The sequence below is a fragment of the Anguilla rostrata genome, chromosome 11 (genome assembly GCF_018555375.3).
Source record: "Anguilla rostrata isolate EN2019 chromosome 11, ASM1855537v3, whole genome shotgun sequence".
Classification (NCBI taxonomy): domain Eukaryota; kingdom Metazoa; phylum Chordata; class Actinopteri; order Anguilliformes; family Anguillidae; genus Anguilla; species Anguilla rostrata.
This window is the reverse complement of record NC_057943.1, coordinates 14,227,356-14,243,420: the sequence shown is the minus strand read 5'-3', so window position 1 is coordinate 14,243,420 and position 16,065 is coordinate 14,227,356. Positions and strand designations below refer to the sequence as shown.

Sequence of the window (16,065 nt, the reverse complement as noted above, 5' to 3'; positions counted from 1 at the left end):
CCAGCAAACGAGTGCGTCGAAACAGATTCCATGCTCTTTTTTTCATCCGGGGCCGGGCAAATTAAAGTGGGAAAGGTTGGAACGATATCATACAGCTCCCTCCCATCTCGTCCCAGTCACAGAAAGGCAGGAACTGATTCCATTTACAACAAAACCTCGGTTAAAGTCGCCCGTGCAGTGTGGTTCTAACCCAGGGCTTACTGCTGGAGGAGCCAGGCTTCTCCTCAGTAAAACACTCTTAATATAGAACAAAGACTGCAGGATTAGTATGACTAATCAGTTGTATTTCCACATCTTATTTCTCTAATGTGAACAGTCCATTAACAGACAGAATGCGAATTTATTTAAGTCTCTTTTATGTTTTGCATGTATTGTTCACAAGGTTTCACATCATATAAATGCTCATTTGAATTTTTAAAAGGAGCTTAGGTTTGTTATGGCTTAATCCTGCATGCTTTGCCTGGCCATAGATGAGATGCCTCAAAGAAAGCCATTTTTTCTAGACTCAGAATGCCCTATAACTTACATAATTAGCTTATTTGCTGCATAATTAAAATACCCAGAATGTAACATGCACTCAGCATAAAACCACGCAAGTCATTAATTATAATTCTTGTATATGTGAGGAAGGGAGGGGGGAGGGGGTGTGTGCTGGTGCACAGATGCTTGGATTCAAACTGTATTTTTAAGAACTGACCAATCACATAGTACTTGCTGGAACTGCCGTTTGATTGAGAAAAGCAGTAAAGCAATCACATTGTTTTCTGTAGTTTCCCTCTGATTACTTGTTCACAGACAACTAGAAATACCATTGTGCAGACACACCACAGTGCATTGTGTGAGTGAGCTCCGAATGAAGTTTTAGTACCAGTTAGGACTGAATAAGATTCAGTGAGTATTCAATGGGACTGGGCCATCAGTAACCACTTACCTGAGTACTCTGTCAGAGTTGGGGCTCCCTTTGGGGTGTTCGCTTATAGGCTGAGGGAGCTGTTGCTTCTCGTGAGTTTTAGACAGCTTCTCCGCTGCTGCGATGGGGCACCCTGATAAACTGGGAAGAAAAAAAATGTGACTTGCGAGAGCAGTAGGGATTATATTCTAGAATAACTTCCGCAATTACCTCCTTACTAGCTATTGTTTCACCTAATTTCCCTGTGACTATATGACAAAAGAAGGCACACACTGTACTGTTAATTGTGTATCTATGTGTATCTTACCTTCTGTGGGTGTTGCGGTTGCTGTTGACATGACCCTGTCCTGTGCAGCCAGGCGTTGGGCACTTCAGCACGTTTTCGTGCATGGCCAGGACTGTGTGTGTGGACAACAGGCAGAACAAGAGGTGGTTTAGATCACACAAACTGATGGGGGCAATTTAGACCAGAAGGAGGGGGGTGGGTAATAAAGCATCCTAATGAAGCATTTTCTGGTTTGTTATAATTATGCTTTGTGAGTTTTGTCTCTTTAGTGTGGCATTTTAATGTGCGTATTTTCCTAATGACACAGTAAAAATGCACTATCCAAGATTAAATGTGCCTTAAAATGTGCTAATGGGTCCACTGCTTGTTAGTCTTGGAGCCATATGGGTCTCTGGAGAAAGTTTTAGCACAAACCCATACTCGATTAAATTTGTACAAATAATGCTGTTAATACTGATGGGCTGGACAGGCTGGGCTATTAATCAAAAATCAATCAGAAAAAACTTTAAACTGAAAAAAAACTTATACTGAAACTAATTTGTGTCCAACAATTAATGGGTGGATAGCCATTAAGAATGAACCTGTACCTAATACAAATTTCCTGTGCCAGATTCTATCCAGTGGCAGACTGAGGGACAGACAGAAGAGAACAGTACTCACTCTCTGGAGGGATCCTGTCCTTGTGCGGGCAGCCAGACAGACTGCGGTGGTGGGGGTACAACCCTGTCACATGGCCTGTCCCATCGCACCCAGGGGTGGGGCATTTGATTTCCCTTTTCTCTGGCCTAGAGCTTTCTGTGGTGGGAGAAGTGGGGAGCACTGATGGTAATGCTAATCATTCTCAAAGACCTTGCCAACTACCAGAAACAAAAATAAATATATAACTACAGACACATTTATTATTGTAATTATTCTCATTATTTATGATGATATGATTCGATTTTAATATGTACCAATTATCACAGGCGAGAAAATTAAAAGCCTGTGGCATCTTGGGCTCACTGAAACAAAAAATTGCTCTTATTAAGCAGCTCTTAGGGCCCTGCTCCGGTTCGGATATGTTTGCATTTCTCTGATTTAGGCAGCAACCTCTACAGACAATAAGAGTGAGGCAACTGCTATAGATAGAAGAGAGAGCAAGAGAGAGAGAGAGAGAGAGATGTGCCGCTCCAGTGGCCTGCAAATTGAATGTTAACAAGACATGCACCTTCTAATTAAAGCTGGGCAGAGTGTGAGCTACTACACGGCAGGAGAGGACTCATTCCACTGCACCCACATGAGTAAATGGAAGGGAGAGTGGGCACTGAGCCAGCTCAGAGGAGGCAGGTAATAGCACAAGAAAACAAACAAGGAATCAATCTAATCATGTCACATCATTCCCTCTCCTCTCCACACTTCCTTATGTAATTAGTAATTATTCTGTCTATCTTTATGAACCAATCCACGGAGAGATACTTCATTAAGAGAGCTCATTTACATATATATGTATATTTGTGAGGGGTTATTTGACTTATACCTTTGAAATAGCCCTTGCGAATGGCGTCCATGGGCTTACTGGCACGGTCCTCCATTGTGAAGTACCTGAGGTGGTCTGGGGCGCGGCCGAGCTCACGCGGGCCCTTCACCTGCTCGGCTTTGAGAGCGATCGCCTGCTCCAGCAGCCCCAGGTTTCCCCGTGTCATGTCATACATCTCCGACTCGTCAGTCACCACTGACTTCTGAGAGAGGCTGTCATCGTCCTCGTCTTCCTCCTCGTCATCCCCATCCTCGTCGTCGTCCTCGTCCTTCTCTGACTCCTCTGACCGCACCTCAATGATGACGGAGGCCCCGGCCTTATGGGAAGTGTAGTCCTCTGGGGGTGTGGGCCTGTTCCCCTCGCTCTGTGATTCAGTGTCCAATCCCTGAGCTGGGCTGCCGGTGGTGATGGCACTGGAGGTGGCGTGTGTAATGCTGGCCCCCTCTTCCTCATCATTTTCATCTTCAATGTCCTCCTCTTCTTCCTCCTCCTCCTCCTCTTCTTCATCTTCCTCCTCCTCCTCCAAGGTCTCCTCACACTGTCTCTCCGGGATGGCCTCTTCCTCCACCACTTCCTTGGCTCGGAGCTTCTGGAACTCTCCACTAAAATATTGGTGGTCTGAGTTGTCTTTCTGGCTTGTGCATTGCTTCCTATCCTCTTCTTCTTCATCATCATCTTCCTCTTCCTCATCATCCTCTTCCTCTTCCAAGGTTTGTCCCTCTGCTAGCCGCTCCACAGTTACTCTTCTTTCCTCCTGTGCTTCACCTGTGCTTTCTCTCTCGTCTTCATCATCCTCATCCTCCACGTCGGCCTGGTCCTCCATGGCATCGTGCTCTGCTTCCTCCTGACTGTCCGCCTCTGTGTCCATGGCAGCCTGGATAGGTGCGTCTTCGGCTGGGCTGTGGCTCTGGTTGATCTGGCCCAGGTTGAGCAGGGAGCTGGCCACCATCTCATGGTAGCTGGTGTAGTCCTCCTTCTGAGCAACGGGAGTGGGTGTGGCTTTGGGCGACTGCTCGCCTTCTTTTGATTTTACAGTGCTTTCCGATTCCACTACCAAACATTCTTCTGTAAGAGAAAACATGTCACAGACAAAGTTAACTATTAGAAGCTTGTGCCCAATCAGAGTTGATAGCAGTTAAGCATATCATTAATAAATAATCTTGGCTGTACAATTTTAAATGAATTACAATGACTGTTTCTACCATTATTAATCTGTCTGGTCTGAAGCCATACCATCTGCATGTTCATCTGTACTCTGTGTCTCTCTGGTCTTCTCTTTCTCCTCTGTCACCTCCTCCTGCTGCTCTTCTTGGGCCTCCTCTGACTCCTCGGCGGAGTCCTCCTTGGCCTCCGTGTCCTCGCTGCTGCCGTCACTGTCCACGTTGTATCCCTCATCCAGCGCTAGCTTCAGGGGGTGAGACTTCCTCTTAGAAGTGGGCTGGTCCTGGTCCGTCCCCGCCTCCTGGAGCTTCCTCTTCCGGGCCAAGGGACAGCTCAGTGCGCTGTGTGTGTAGGAGCAGGGGCGGGGTCAGGAGGGACACAGGGGGAGAAAAGGGACGGGTGGAGAGGCAGGGCAAGGCTTCTGTCCCATCCCAGCCACACAGCATAAACTCATTCATCGGGCATATTGATCATGGCCAAACAACACAACAGCAAAATAAACAATAATGTAGCCATTCATGAGTAAATGACAGGGGATTTGATGTGAATAATGGATAGACGCTGAGAATAATCTCAACAGGGAGCAATGTGTTAGCACACAAATAATAATATGCAATTGACTGGAAAGTTTAATTAACAAAAAAAGGCAGTGGAGGGCAAAATTCAGTGAATCATTTGCCTAGAAACAAGGATAAAGGGAGGGGAGGGAGGGATCTATAATATGGATAGTCTAAAATTGGTTCTACAATAAATACACTTGTAAACAGGGAGGCGATAAACCTGCGACACGTTCCAAAGCACTGCCTCCCGGCCAGCGACAAACATTGCCTTGGCACAACCGTTCAGCTGTCCGGGGAGGGCAGTCTGGAGCCCTTTGCCATTCTCTGCTCTATTCTACATTGCAGTGCCATAGGGGCTGGGTTGTGTCAGTCTGCCCTACCTTCTGTGTCTTGCATATTTTCCACTGTTATGACCTGAGCCATTGCATCCTGGGGTTGGGCAGCTGAATGGAGTCAGAGATAAATTGGGTCAAATTAGATGATTTTAGTACTTTTCCCCCTCACTGGAGAATGTAGGTGTCTTGAACACACACTGAGCCAAAGAAGTCAGAGGCCACACACCCACACACGCACACGCACACACACACACACGCACGCACACACACATACTGCTAAAGCTGCTAGTTTCAAAAACTACAACTCTCCTGTACCTTCCTGAACTATGACTACACATACTCAAAAACCATAGAAATGTTTCTGCTGCTGTCGCCCTTTGTCACATGTCAAATATCCTCAACCCCTCAGAGTCCTAATTCGGGTTCTCATTAACTGCTCTTGGCATTTGCCATTATTGTTTTAATCAATATTACAGTATTACTTTTATTTATTACATGCTTCATTAACATTTTAAATTTGACAGCGCACCCACTCCAATGCCCCGAGGTGTGAATGCTAAATGTTGATCCTTGCTGTGAGGCGAGGCATGACAAATAAGGAATTAGTCAGAAAATGACTGCGGGATCAGAAGCAATGGGTTTGTGAAAACAGATGCAACCATGCTGGAGCAAAGTACAGTTGTGTGCATTCACAAAGGGTGATGGCTTCTACTACAGCCTCCTGATAAATAACTTCAAACACAAACGAAGGAGCAGTCAATGCAGATTCATACTTGGCAGAAACAGTTCAAGCAGAAAGTGACCCTCCAGAATCCTGTGAGTAATTTGACCTTTGACCCACTCTTTGTTCAAGGAAATGGAAATCCTCAAAAATTCTATCGCTGGCAATGACTGTTGGCTTTACAGAAGGGTGCATCAGAACTGCATTTTCTCTGGGAGCATAGTGATAGTGCCCACTCCGCTTTCACATCACTTTCACTGTGCTGTATGCTCACAATGTACCTCAAGAAAAATGTGATGGTTATCACAGAGACCTTGATTCAATCTGAACCTGTGTATGTATTCATGCTTAAAATGAACTATTTTTTAGGAAGGGGATCATGTCAATTTTACTTTAATTCCACAGCTAAAACTTTCATAACTTATTACATATAGTGGTTATTATAATGGGGATACCAAGGAACCCCATTATATCAAATTTGAATTAATCTGGACTTAATTTAAAAAAAAAAAAGTTATTTCTCATTGTCCGGGGGTCAATTAATAATGGTCAGGTTAATGTATTCAGACTCAGATTTTGTCACATACAATACACATGGAAACATCTTAAATCTTTTTTCTTACCTTAAATCTTGTCCTACAAGCTCTGAAGGTACTGAGGGATAGAGAAAATGAAGCATTGAGAAGACTACATTTATAAATCTCAAACGAGTCACAATAAGACCTATGCTTGTTAAATCACAAATGAATATAAATCCTACACACCGTAACTTTTACAGACACACATGTGGAATCATTAGAGGCAAACAGGCCTAGCTGAACCAGCAAATCCACAGTGAATCAAAAGAAAAACAATTATGCTCGGACTACTGAACTGTATCAGAACATGATTAATTGTTGCAATTCATTTTTTTCTGATGACAAGAATGAAATTGAAATAAAATTGCACGCATTGGTGAAAATAGACTCTATACATTAAAATGTATGTACTATGTATGTACTAGAAACAAGGGTCATGGCAATCAATGGATTAATGGGGGTGGATTTGAGAAAAAAAAAAGGCATTTAATTTGAAATGTTCTGACTATGAAAAGTGCTACAGAGAGCACTGAAATCTTCAATGTCCTTTTCAGCGCAGGCAGCGTTAAGGTTGACTTTAAGTTTGTCTTTGGAAATGTATGTCAGGGTAAAACACAGTCAGAAAGAAAAAAACAATACTATAGCGTGAATGTGAGAATTAAAGTTATCAAATATACTGTACAAACATAATCTAGTTCACTAAAATATCTGGCTAACTGATATACCAGTAATACTGGTACCTAAAATCTTGTGGCGCATTCCCCATCCAAAAATTAAACTTTTTTTCTAAACTACAATCACACATGGTCTCAGAGACAGCCCAGATACAGACAGCAGTGACTGGGCTGGGTCTCTGACCTCTCATATTTGGAATTTGCACTTAAAGTCTTACTAGGCAGTTTTAAAACAGCTGAATCTGCCAGGGGAAAAAAAAAAAACTGCTGACAAGAAAAATGATATTTGATGGTGAAGAGCTACAGCAGAGCACCTTTCAGTGATCAGTGCACTCTAGGAATACAAGGACAGCTCACTCACCTTTTGTTCCCTTGGATCTTGTGCGTGTTCTCTTCTCATCACTGTCCAGGCTCATCTACCCAAAAGCAGAACAGATACAGACGGTCAGGAGATCAGGAAGCAAACATTTATGTCCACAAACACATGCACAGAATCATGTTCTCTCTCTCTCTCTCTCTCTCTCTCTCTCTCACACACACACACACACACACACATACAGAAAGGCACATACAGACAGAACACGCACGCACGCACGCACGCATACGCAATAGATCCAAATATTTCCTAACTTACTCTTTCCACAGGTTTTGGCTAAGCTAACATTGCTACATTGCATTCACTACAATGCCCATTCCCTTTCAGTCCCCATTTTGTATTGAGAGAGCACGGGATGAAAACAACAACATAAGCAAACGTTGAACGAAGAGTCTAGATGGAGGTCTGTTACTCTTAAACCATTCAAAAACGGAAGAAAATAGCACAAAGGAGAAGTTGAAAGATTGGAGTGGTGAAAACGGAAAGCGGGATGAGCTTCTATTAATCTCGCCACCGCTGTGTTTGTGCAGCAGTATGCTTTAATCCTCATCTCTTCCTGTAATTTACTGCACCTGAACGACCAATGTGACTGGGTGCTACACGCTTCAGCACCAGCGATGCCCATTTTAGACCACTGCCTCAATGATAATAGTAATAATAATAATAATAATGATAAGCACACATGCACATGCAGCCCCCACTGCTCCCCCCTCCCGGCGCTGCCCAGCTCCCTGCATGGCCGCAGGTTTGAGCTCGGGCACAAAAGAGCAGGTGTCACCCCAACGCCTCCGTTCCATTTACTGTGCTTTTCAAACATTCCACTCTCTCGGCTATCGGATGCTTTTTCCACAATGAGGCTATTAGTTTTGATTACTAGGGGCTCCACGTTTGTCGCAAGCCCTGCACTTAGAGGCTTTGTTCCTGGCAGCGCTGAAGTTGGCAGGGATATAGTTGATTTAAACACAGTCTCTGGCAATTGCCACTTCCTGCTGATAAATTATTTTAAAAGAGAGAGAGGCGAATGAAAAGTGCAGTGTTGCCGAGGCCGCGCTGAGTGACTGGGGCGTACAGGTGCAAGCCCAGGCTCCTTTTCAAACCACACTTTTGATCCATCTAGATGAATGTTCATGTGCACAACAAGTCGGCTTTGTGTACTCAACCAAGGGGACTTTAAAGGAGCAATCTCACACTTAGTTCATAGTTTGCAGAGTGAAAAGTTGCAGGGATAAAATAACCAGCACAGGCTATTGGACTCAGCTCTAAAGCTCTGGTGAGGACACTGTGTCGGTTTTTCGTTACAATCATTAGAATTTGCACGTTCGGGAAGGAACACAATACAAGGCAGGTGACATTATCCTGTTTCCTGCTAAGTGTCATTTTACATATTACAAAATGGTTATTGATCACTAATAGCTTGTATACATTTCCTTTGTGGTCATATTACTCCAACTTTGATTCCTGGCAGCATGGTGATCCACTGCATCTACAAACAGCTTTTTAAAAAGGTAAGCAAATTTGAACTCTAATAAAAAGGACAGCTTCATTCATTTTGTATGAGTAAAAAGTCCTTTCAAATAAGTTGCAATCAATAAATATAATGAAGTGATTCACCTTGTTTTTATAACGGGCTTCGTGGGACTTTTAATGGGTGTGCAGAGCTGTCCTCCACCTTATTTTTAATTACATTGTTTAAATTAAAAATGTATACGGTTCCCCAGTTGAAAGAGAGAAGGGAGAGTGTAAGTTTTACTGGGAAGCAGGCGCAAGAAGGTCTGAGTTTCCCTGCAGGCGGTGGTGTACATTATTAATAATGTCCCTCTTTGTGCTTCATACTGGCAGGAAGGCTTTCTGCATTCTGACAGCTATATGTAAATTTCTAGCTGGGGGCAATGACTTCATAGAGAAGGTCACCCTTCTTCCCCGCGTGCATAAATGAGCCTTTTATTCATTTTCACTTTTACAAGAGAGACCAGGAGCAGCACACCACAGTCAGTGGGCAACATGAGCTGAGCTAGGGAGAGAGGCTGACGTCTCGAAAAATTACCTACGGACCGCGACTGCCAATTAGGGACCCGTCCATTTCAGCGTACCAGCACACACGTGGCACAGCGCAACATGCCAACCATATCATGGGTTCATTTGAGTAACAGAGGCTGTCCAGAGCTAGTAACATGCCTCACCAACTCTCTGCATTGTAGTCCATTTCCCCTAGAGGCAGGTTATTTAGCTGTCCCAATCTCCAGGAGAGAGGAAGCAAGTCATTGATGCAATATTTTGAATAATTGAATCACATACTTTAAAGGAAATGTCCATTTCTGCAGGTTGAATTAAAACAGAAAAAAACAACCAATGAAGTGATTTCATCAGTGTCGGTGGAAGGCTGAAAACTGTACAGTGTTCAGCAGGACCACTCCTCTCAGCACACATGTAGCCCACTCACAGATACAAAAATGAGAGCGGAGAAGAAACCCTTTTCCACTGACACAAAACCAAAAGAGGTATTCTCAGTGAGGGGATGGAACAAACAGAAAAACGTCTTACTGCTGAACAGAAAAAAGGAACTTAACTTGAAGACTTCCTCTTAAAAGCTTTAATGCTGACTCCTTAACTGGCTCCTTAAAATAAAAAAAGCTGAACAAGGAGGATTTGATTTGTCATGTTTGAGGGGCTGAAGTGTGCTGCCTGGCTCAGCTACACTATGCATAATCGACTGCTTCAATGCCCCCCCCCACCCCCCACATCCACCAGCTCTCTCTCTTCCCAGTGCGCACTCCATCCTCTGCCGACCAGGAACTGCTCGGAAAGCAGAAATGAAGTGCAGTGTCACTTACTTTGATTCGTCTGCTCTGCAGGCTCTTTGTCGTTTCACAACTGCTGATCCTCTCCCCTCTCGTCCACCTCTGATTCAGCAGCTCTCCTCGGAATTCATTTTCTGTCCCAACCAAGATGGGGGGGGGATGGGGTGAGGAGGGGAGGGAGGGGTAAGATGGGACAGGAGAGAGGGAAATAAAAAATAGACATCAAGAATCAGCATTAGTGGAAGACCATCCAGACCGAGAGACAGACAGAGAGGAGAGAGGATGGAGGGAATGGGAGTGGGTGGTGGGGGGGCCAGCCCCCAGGTGCAGAGCACCATGAGAGTGTGCACGCACATGCCAAGTGTCCCAGCTGGAACTCTGTCAGTCTGCTATTAGGATCAATCAAATTTGCACATTTTATTGTCCTGTTAGTGGTTCCAAGGGTATGAAAATGGGAGGAGGGATGGGGGAATGGGGGGAGAATGGGCAGTAAATAATGAGTCTGCCATAAATCAAGCTTTTCTCCATCGCAGTAATGGCTGAGCACTTCTCCCCCTCACCTTGGTAAAGCAAGAGAAATCTGGGTTTGAAAGCATGCAGTTAGGGTTCAACCCTAAGCCATCAAATATGAAAGTTAAAATATACACTAACATCAGTAAGATCACAATATAGGCAAGCACAAGGATGATTATGTCACAAACAGAAGATATGTATTTTTTTTTTTACTTCCACTGTATCCTACCCCTTCACAGTTTTAGCGCATTTCTTCACATTAAAAAGAATATAACCGAGGGCGCAATTTCTCAAGAGTTGGATAATCATTTCTAAAATCATTAGCAATGAGCTTATAAATGTGTTCAGCTCTAAATACATTCAGAACTGTACTTAGCTTTTACTCCAGTAAAATTTTCTAAACACAATATTTGCCCATTTCTGTTTGCAAAGTAAGAAAAGCACCCCTTCGAGGCTATCCTAATTGCACTTAGTCCAACATATCAGAAATCACACTTACCTGAACAAATTCCTTACAGTGGCAGATCAGAGTAATATTACTGACTTTTCCCTCTCTGTTTTTATTTAATAGGTAACACAGTAAATGCAAATTAGAGTTCTTCCGGACAGGCAGAGGGAAGAGTGATCACCCAGCAAGCCCCATCCACCCTCCTCCTCCTCCTCCTCTTCTTCCAATCTGGTTAATTTCCTGAGAGTGAGTCCCCCTCCTCAACCCCCATCTGTCTCTCACTCGGCACTGACACAGCAACCTGCAGTCGCTGCCTCCCTGACTTCTGCACTGCGCAGATGGGAACGCACGTGGAGAAATTAAACAGCCACATTCAGTACGCCGCAATTAAAACCAACAAACTCCTGCTTCACCCGCCTCCTTCTCCCTTTCTCTCTCCCTCTCTCTCTCTCTCTCACCCGCTGTCTCTCGCTTTCTCTATCTGACTGTCTGTCTCACACTCAGAAACTTACTCTTGCTCTCCCCTTCATCCTTGAAGATGCTCAGGGCAAGAGCAAGACACATCCATGCGCTGTTTCCATTTTTAAAAATGCATTTATTCAGTTATACATTTTCAGCCCCCCCACCCCCACCCACGCTCTCCCCACTCCTATCACCACTACAGAGATTTGAACAGCAGTAAAATGCAAATGGTTCAAGGAGACGGTGAGATGCTTGTGGGGGGAACTTGCCAAACTGACTGGTGATGATGAACAAAAAGGCAACAAAAGCTTGGCAATGTCAGTTCCTTCCTGACGGTTCCTGATCCACCCCCCTTCCCTCAGACAAGCACGCAAACACACTCATAAGGATATGTTAGTTGCTCAGTAATAAACAGCCTTGAATCATTGCATCGTGTGTATATATATATATATATATATATATATATATATATAAAACATAGTTACTGTCCCCATACTTTTACATTTAACAATATATTGTGCATGTAAAAGTATGGGGACAGTAACTCTGTACTCAAACAAATTTTATTTGAAAACAATATGAGATTAAAGTACGGACAACCAGTTTTAAATAATAAGATATTTACATCCATATCAAGAGATCTGTATAGGAATCACAACTGTTTATAGTCCTCCCACTTTAGGGGAGCAAGACAATTGGACAAATTAACAAAATCTGAAATAAATTCATTATATTTAATACTTGGTTGCAAATCCTTTGCATTCAATGACTGTCTGAAGTCTGCGACCCATAGACATCACCAGATGCTGCACTGATAAAATTTAAGTAAAACAAATAACAAATTGAAGTAAAATTTTTGATTTGTCCTATTATTCTTTTAGTGAGGGTACCTTCCCTGGTGATGCTCTGTCAGGCTTGTACATTCAGTCCCTGTTTGTTTGTGGGGTGTTTTGACTTCAACAAGTGAAACTCCAGTTCAGTTGGGCGGCAGTCTAGTATGATGGGTAAGGAGCTGGTCTTGTAACCTAAAGGTCACAGGTTCAATTCCCAGGTGGACACCCTGCCGTTGTACCCTTGAGCAAGGTGCTTAACCTGCATTGCTTCAGTATATATGAAACTATAAATGGATGCAATGTAAAAGTTGTGTAAGTCGCTCTGGATAATGATGAGTTACTTTCTTTCTCCACATGTTCCTCTTTCTATCACTTTGTGCTAATACTCATTTTCCCATAAGAATTTTTTTTTTGTGCTTTTTACCAAACTCTAACCTGTCCATTCTGTTTTTGAGACTTATCAGTTTGCATCTCATGGTGAACCCTATCAGGTTATGTTTTTATAGTCTTTATGGTAGTCTTTGACACATCTATGCCTACATCCTGGAGAGTGCTTTTGATCTATTTGATAGTTGAAAAGGGGTTTTTATACCAGCTGAAAGAATCATTTGGGCAGACACTACAGTGGTCTTCAATGGTCTACCAGGTCATTTACTATTGCTGAGCTCACCAGTGCATTTTTGCTTCCCAATGTTTTTGCAATGTCTCTGATTGACTTATTCAGATTTTTCAGCCTCATGATGGGCTGCTTTATTGAAATGGACACTTACATGATCAGAGACAATAGCGACAGGCTCTAAATGCAAGTTTGACACCTAAAATCATGTCTAGACCTTTTGGTAGCTTTTTGTGCATGAACTAATGATTCAAAGACACACAGCTGGCCAAGAAAGTACAGAGCAAAAACAACAAAAAATGTGTCACTGTCCCAAAACTTTTGTGTATATATATATATATATATATATATATTATATAATTATTGCTGTGTGATAAATGTATTGTGTGTTGTTATTGTGCTCTTTTTTCGGTCAGGAAATTATTTCTGTTTAATTATAATTTAATTTAAAATTGCACTGCAATACACTATTTTAGAGCACTATGAAGTGAATTGAATTAATTTGATTAATTTGTGTGAGTACGTATTCAATAGTGTATTGAGAAAATGACAAGCTTAGCTTATAGCTTAAAGTGTTCATTTAAAATGACTGAATCTAGACATACATGAAATGCATTCACTTAACATGCACTACATTATTTACTCAACATGTTTAACATTAAAGAGAGCCAATAGGATTCGGCAAATCACTGTAAAACCAAACTATATGATAGAGTTCTGGATGTTTAAGCAGAGACAAGCACACAACCCATAGTTTAGAATAAGTTTGGCTTTACAATACAAGCACAAGCTGCCCAGATGCACACTCAAGGAGATTTAAAGGCAAATTTGTGTGATAAACAGGATGTAGAATTCCTGTTTATCAGTACCATTCAGTGTATTGCATTCTGTGAGCCAAGTAATGCCTTAATCAACACTGTGAAAAGAGCAAGACAGCGACATTCACTTAATATATTTTCACATAATTGTAATTGTATATCAAAAATAATGATGATAATCTGAATTCAAACTGTATAATAATAATAATCTTTTTTTTATATTATTATTCTACACTGTTAAAAGATACAATTGGCCTTATAAAGGAAATTGCTTGACAGTAGACAGTCTTGTCTGACAGTCAGAGGTCTCCAAAACGGAACACCATAGCAACCACAGTTTTGGGAAGTCCTCATCAGGTGTTAAAAGTCACATAATCGTGGGGGGAGGGGTACACATAAACAATCCCCCCCCCCCCCCCCCCCCCCCCACCACACTATTCGGAAACTTTACAGCATTTTACATTTAAAAATATTCAGGTTTTTTAAAACAAAAGTTTTTTGTTGTTGTTGTTGTGCTTTCCGTTACTTTTAGCTACTAACTGCTATGCAATAAAGAAGCTCTGTCATCCCTGACAAATCACAAATTACATTGAAGCTTCCTATGGGTTTTTTATGACAACGTTACTCTCAAATCGAATATTCACTGTCTAAGCTGAAAAGGGCGGATTTCCAAAACATGTAACTGCATGACTGTCTTGATACAATTTATTGCTCCAAGGCCACTCGACTATTTCCAACGTCACTTTTTATTGACGACTCGGGCAACCCTGACCCGCGTTCCAATTGTCATATTCTTTGAAAAGGGAAGACCCGAGTTTGGCACAGGTGCTTCATTTTTGATGTGCATTGCAGTTTTCACTGTTGCATTCCTACAGCACCTGGTATAGTTACTAAGGGCAGATAATGATTCAAAGTCTACACTCCCACATACGCCTAACAGAACTTGCGTAGGCACAAATACAGTAAAGTACCAATTATAAAGCATTGCCTAAATACATTTACGAGAAAAATACATGACACAGCAATTCCAATAAATATTACAACTAAAAAATAACAGGATGGTTACTGTACTGAATACGTTGATTGCAACGATGCTGATTTACATACAGAAAAAGAATGCCAGAGGCAACAAGAACATCACGGAAAAAATGGAACAGGAGAATAACACTGCACAACGACATATTATCGTCGCCGTTCGCCACCATAATCAATGTATTCATCCAGAAATTTTGATTACAGGCCAAAATACACCGAATCCCATTACCACAGTGCTTAAAATACGGTTATATAGACCACATTTCCGCGCGCTGATATAATCTTTCGAAGTTATTATATTTCGTTTAAAAGCAAGACAAACAGCACATGCACATAAAATGCAAGAAGGAGAGATGCCGTTTTAAAAAAAATCTGAATATTAAAGAAAACAAAAATGATGTGGACGAAACCAAGCAGTCAGCTTTAACCGATTATCATAATTACTTTCTTAACCACCCTCGTAATAGGTAGTTTACTTTGGCCCTCCTCGACCACAGAAAAACCTGCGCCCAAGCACAGTAATGCAAACTATACTGTGTAAAACGTTTTACGTTATATCTCCGCTCTTTCAGTGATTCCGCACCCACCATTTTACGACAGGTGAGCTCCAGAACACTCGAGATGTAATGGCCTATGTACACGTACACAGAACAATAATGGGAAATTGGTGCGCATTCAGATATATGTGCAGTGTTACTCCTTTAAATTAACCCACGGAGCTTGTCAACAGTAGTAAGATGGGGGAAGGCATACAACTGTAGTATAGGCCTACTACTTTCAACTCTTAGAAGCTTGATTCGTTTTATGATTATACTGCGCCACACACTAGCACAGGTTGACACTGAGCAGCGCATCCCTATTCTGTTTTCCGATGCAGAAAACCTAATGAACACCCGCCCCCTTCGTTTTTCTTTCGGTGGGCTGGGAGTCCTATGTTATGTCCATTGTTGATCCATATTTAAAGAGAAGCATATGGAACACATTCCTCGAATGCACCCTCTGTCCGTAAGTTCTACGAGCTCGTGCGCTCAAGGTGCAACTTTCAAGCTCTATTTTATTCATGTGATATTTAAAACAAATGATGATATTTCATAAACAAAGATACATGTACACATAGATGCACAAGGCACCGAATAAAACACACAGTTGAAAGTTAATTGTAATCACTCTAATTTAAGTTAGTCCACCGTCCGTATTTAAATAAGCCTACTGTCCAACGAACGTAATGAAACATCCCTGCATTTGTACAAACCGCAGTAGGCTAGTTTATCATTTTCCCGTAACTTTCCCTGCTATCTTTATGCACCATCTTTATTGAATGTATAAAATATGCACGAGAAATGTTACAAGTTACACATCCACAAACCCCACCCAGAAATAAGATGATCATATCTTTGTTAGCATTATTTCATCCTACGTCATAGT

The 16,065-nt window shown here is 42.2% G+C and overlaps 1 protein-coding gene across 11 annotated transcripts in view; it reads right to left on the bottom strand.

Moving 5' to 3' along the window:
- myt1b (myelin transcription factor 1b) overlaps window positions 1-16,065 on the bottom strand; it is a 34,276-nt gene that overhangs the window by 13,643 nt on the left and 4,568 nt on the right. For 9 of the 11 annotated variants that reach the window (XM_064298076.1, XM_064298077.1, XM_064298083.1 and 6 more), the window contains exons 2-10: window positions 9,949-10,049; window positions 7,103-7,157; window positions 6,113-6,143; window positions 4,814-4,876; window positions 3,946-4,214; window positions 2,713-3,777; window positions 1,857-1,991; window positions 1,218-1,308; window positions 932-1,051 (exon numbers count right to left, since the gene is read on the bottom strand). In XM_064298076.1, coding sequence (XP_064154146.1) covers window positions 932-1,051; window positions 1,218-1,308; window positions 1,857-1,991; window positions 2,713-3,777; window positions 3,946-4,214; window positions 4,814-4,876; window positions 6,113-6,143; window positions 7,103-7,157; window positions 9,949-10,049 — 1,930 coding nt within the window. The remainder of the gene's footprint in view (window positions 1-931; window positions 1,052-1,217; window positions 1,309-1,856; window positions 1,992-2,712; window positions 3,778-3,945; window positions 4,215-4,813; window positions 4,877-6,112; window positions 6,144-7,102; window positions 7,158-9,948; window positions 10,050-16,065) is intronic. The other 2 variants (XM_064298081.1, XM_064298086.1) reach the window with 1 other exon arrangement.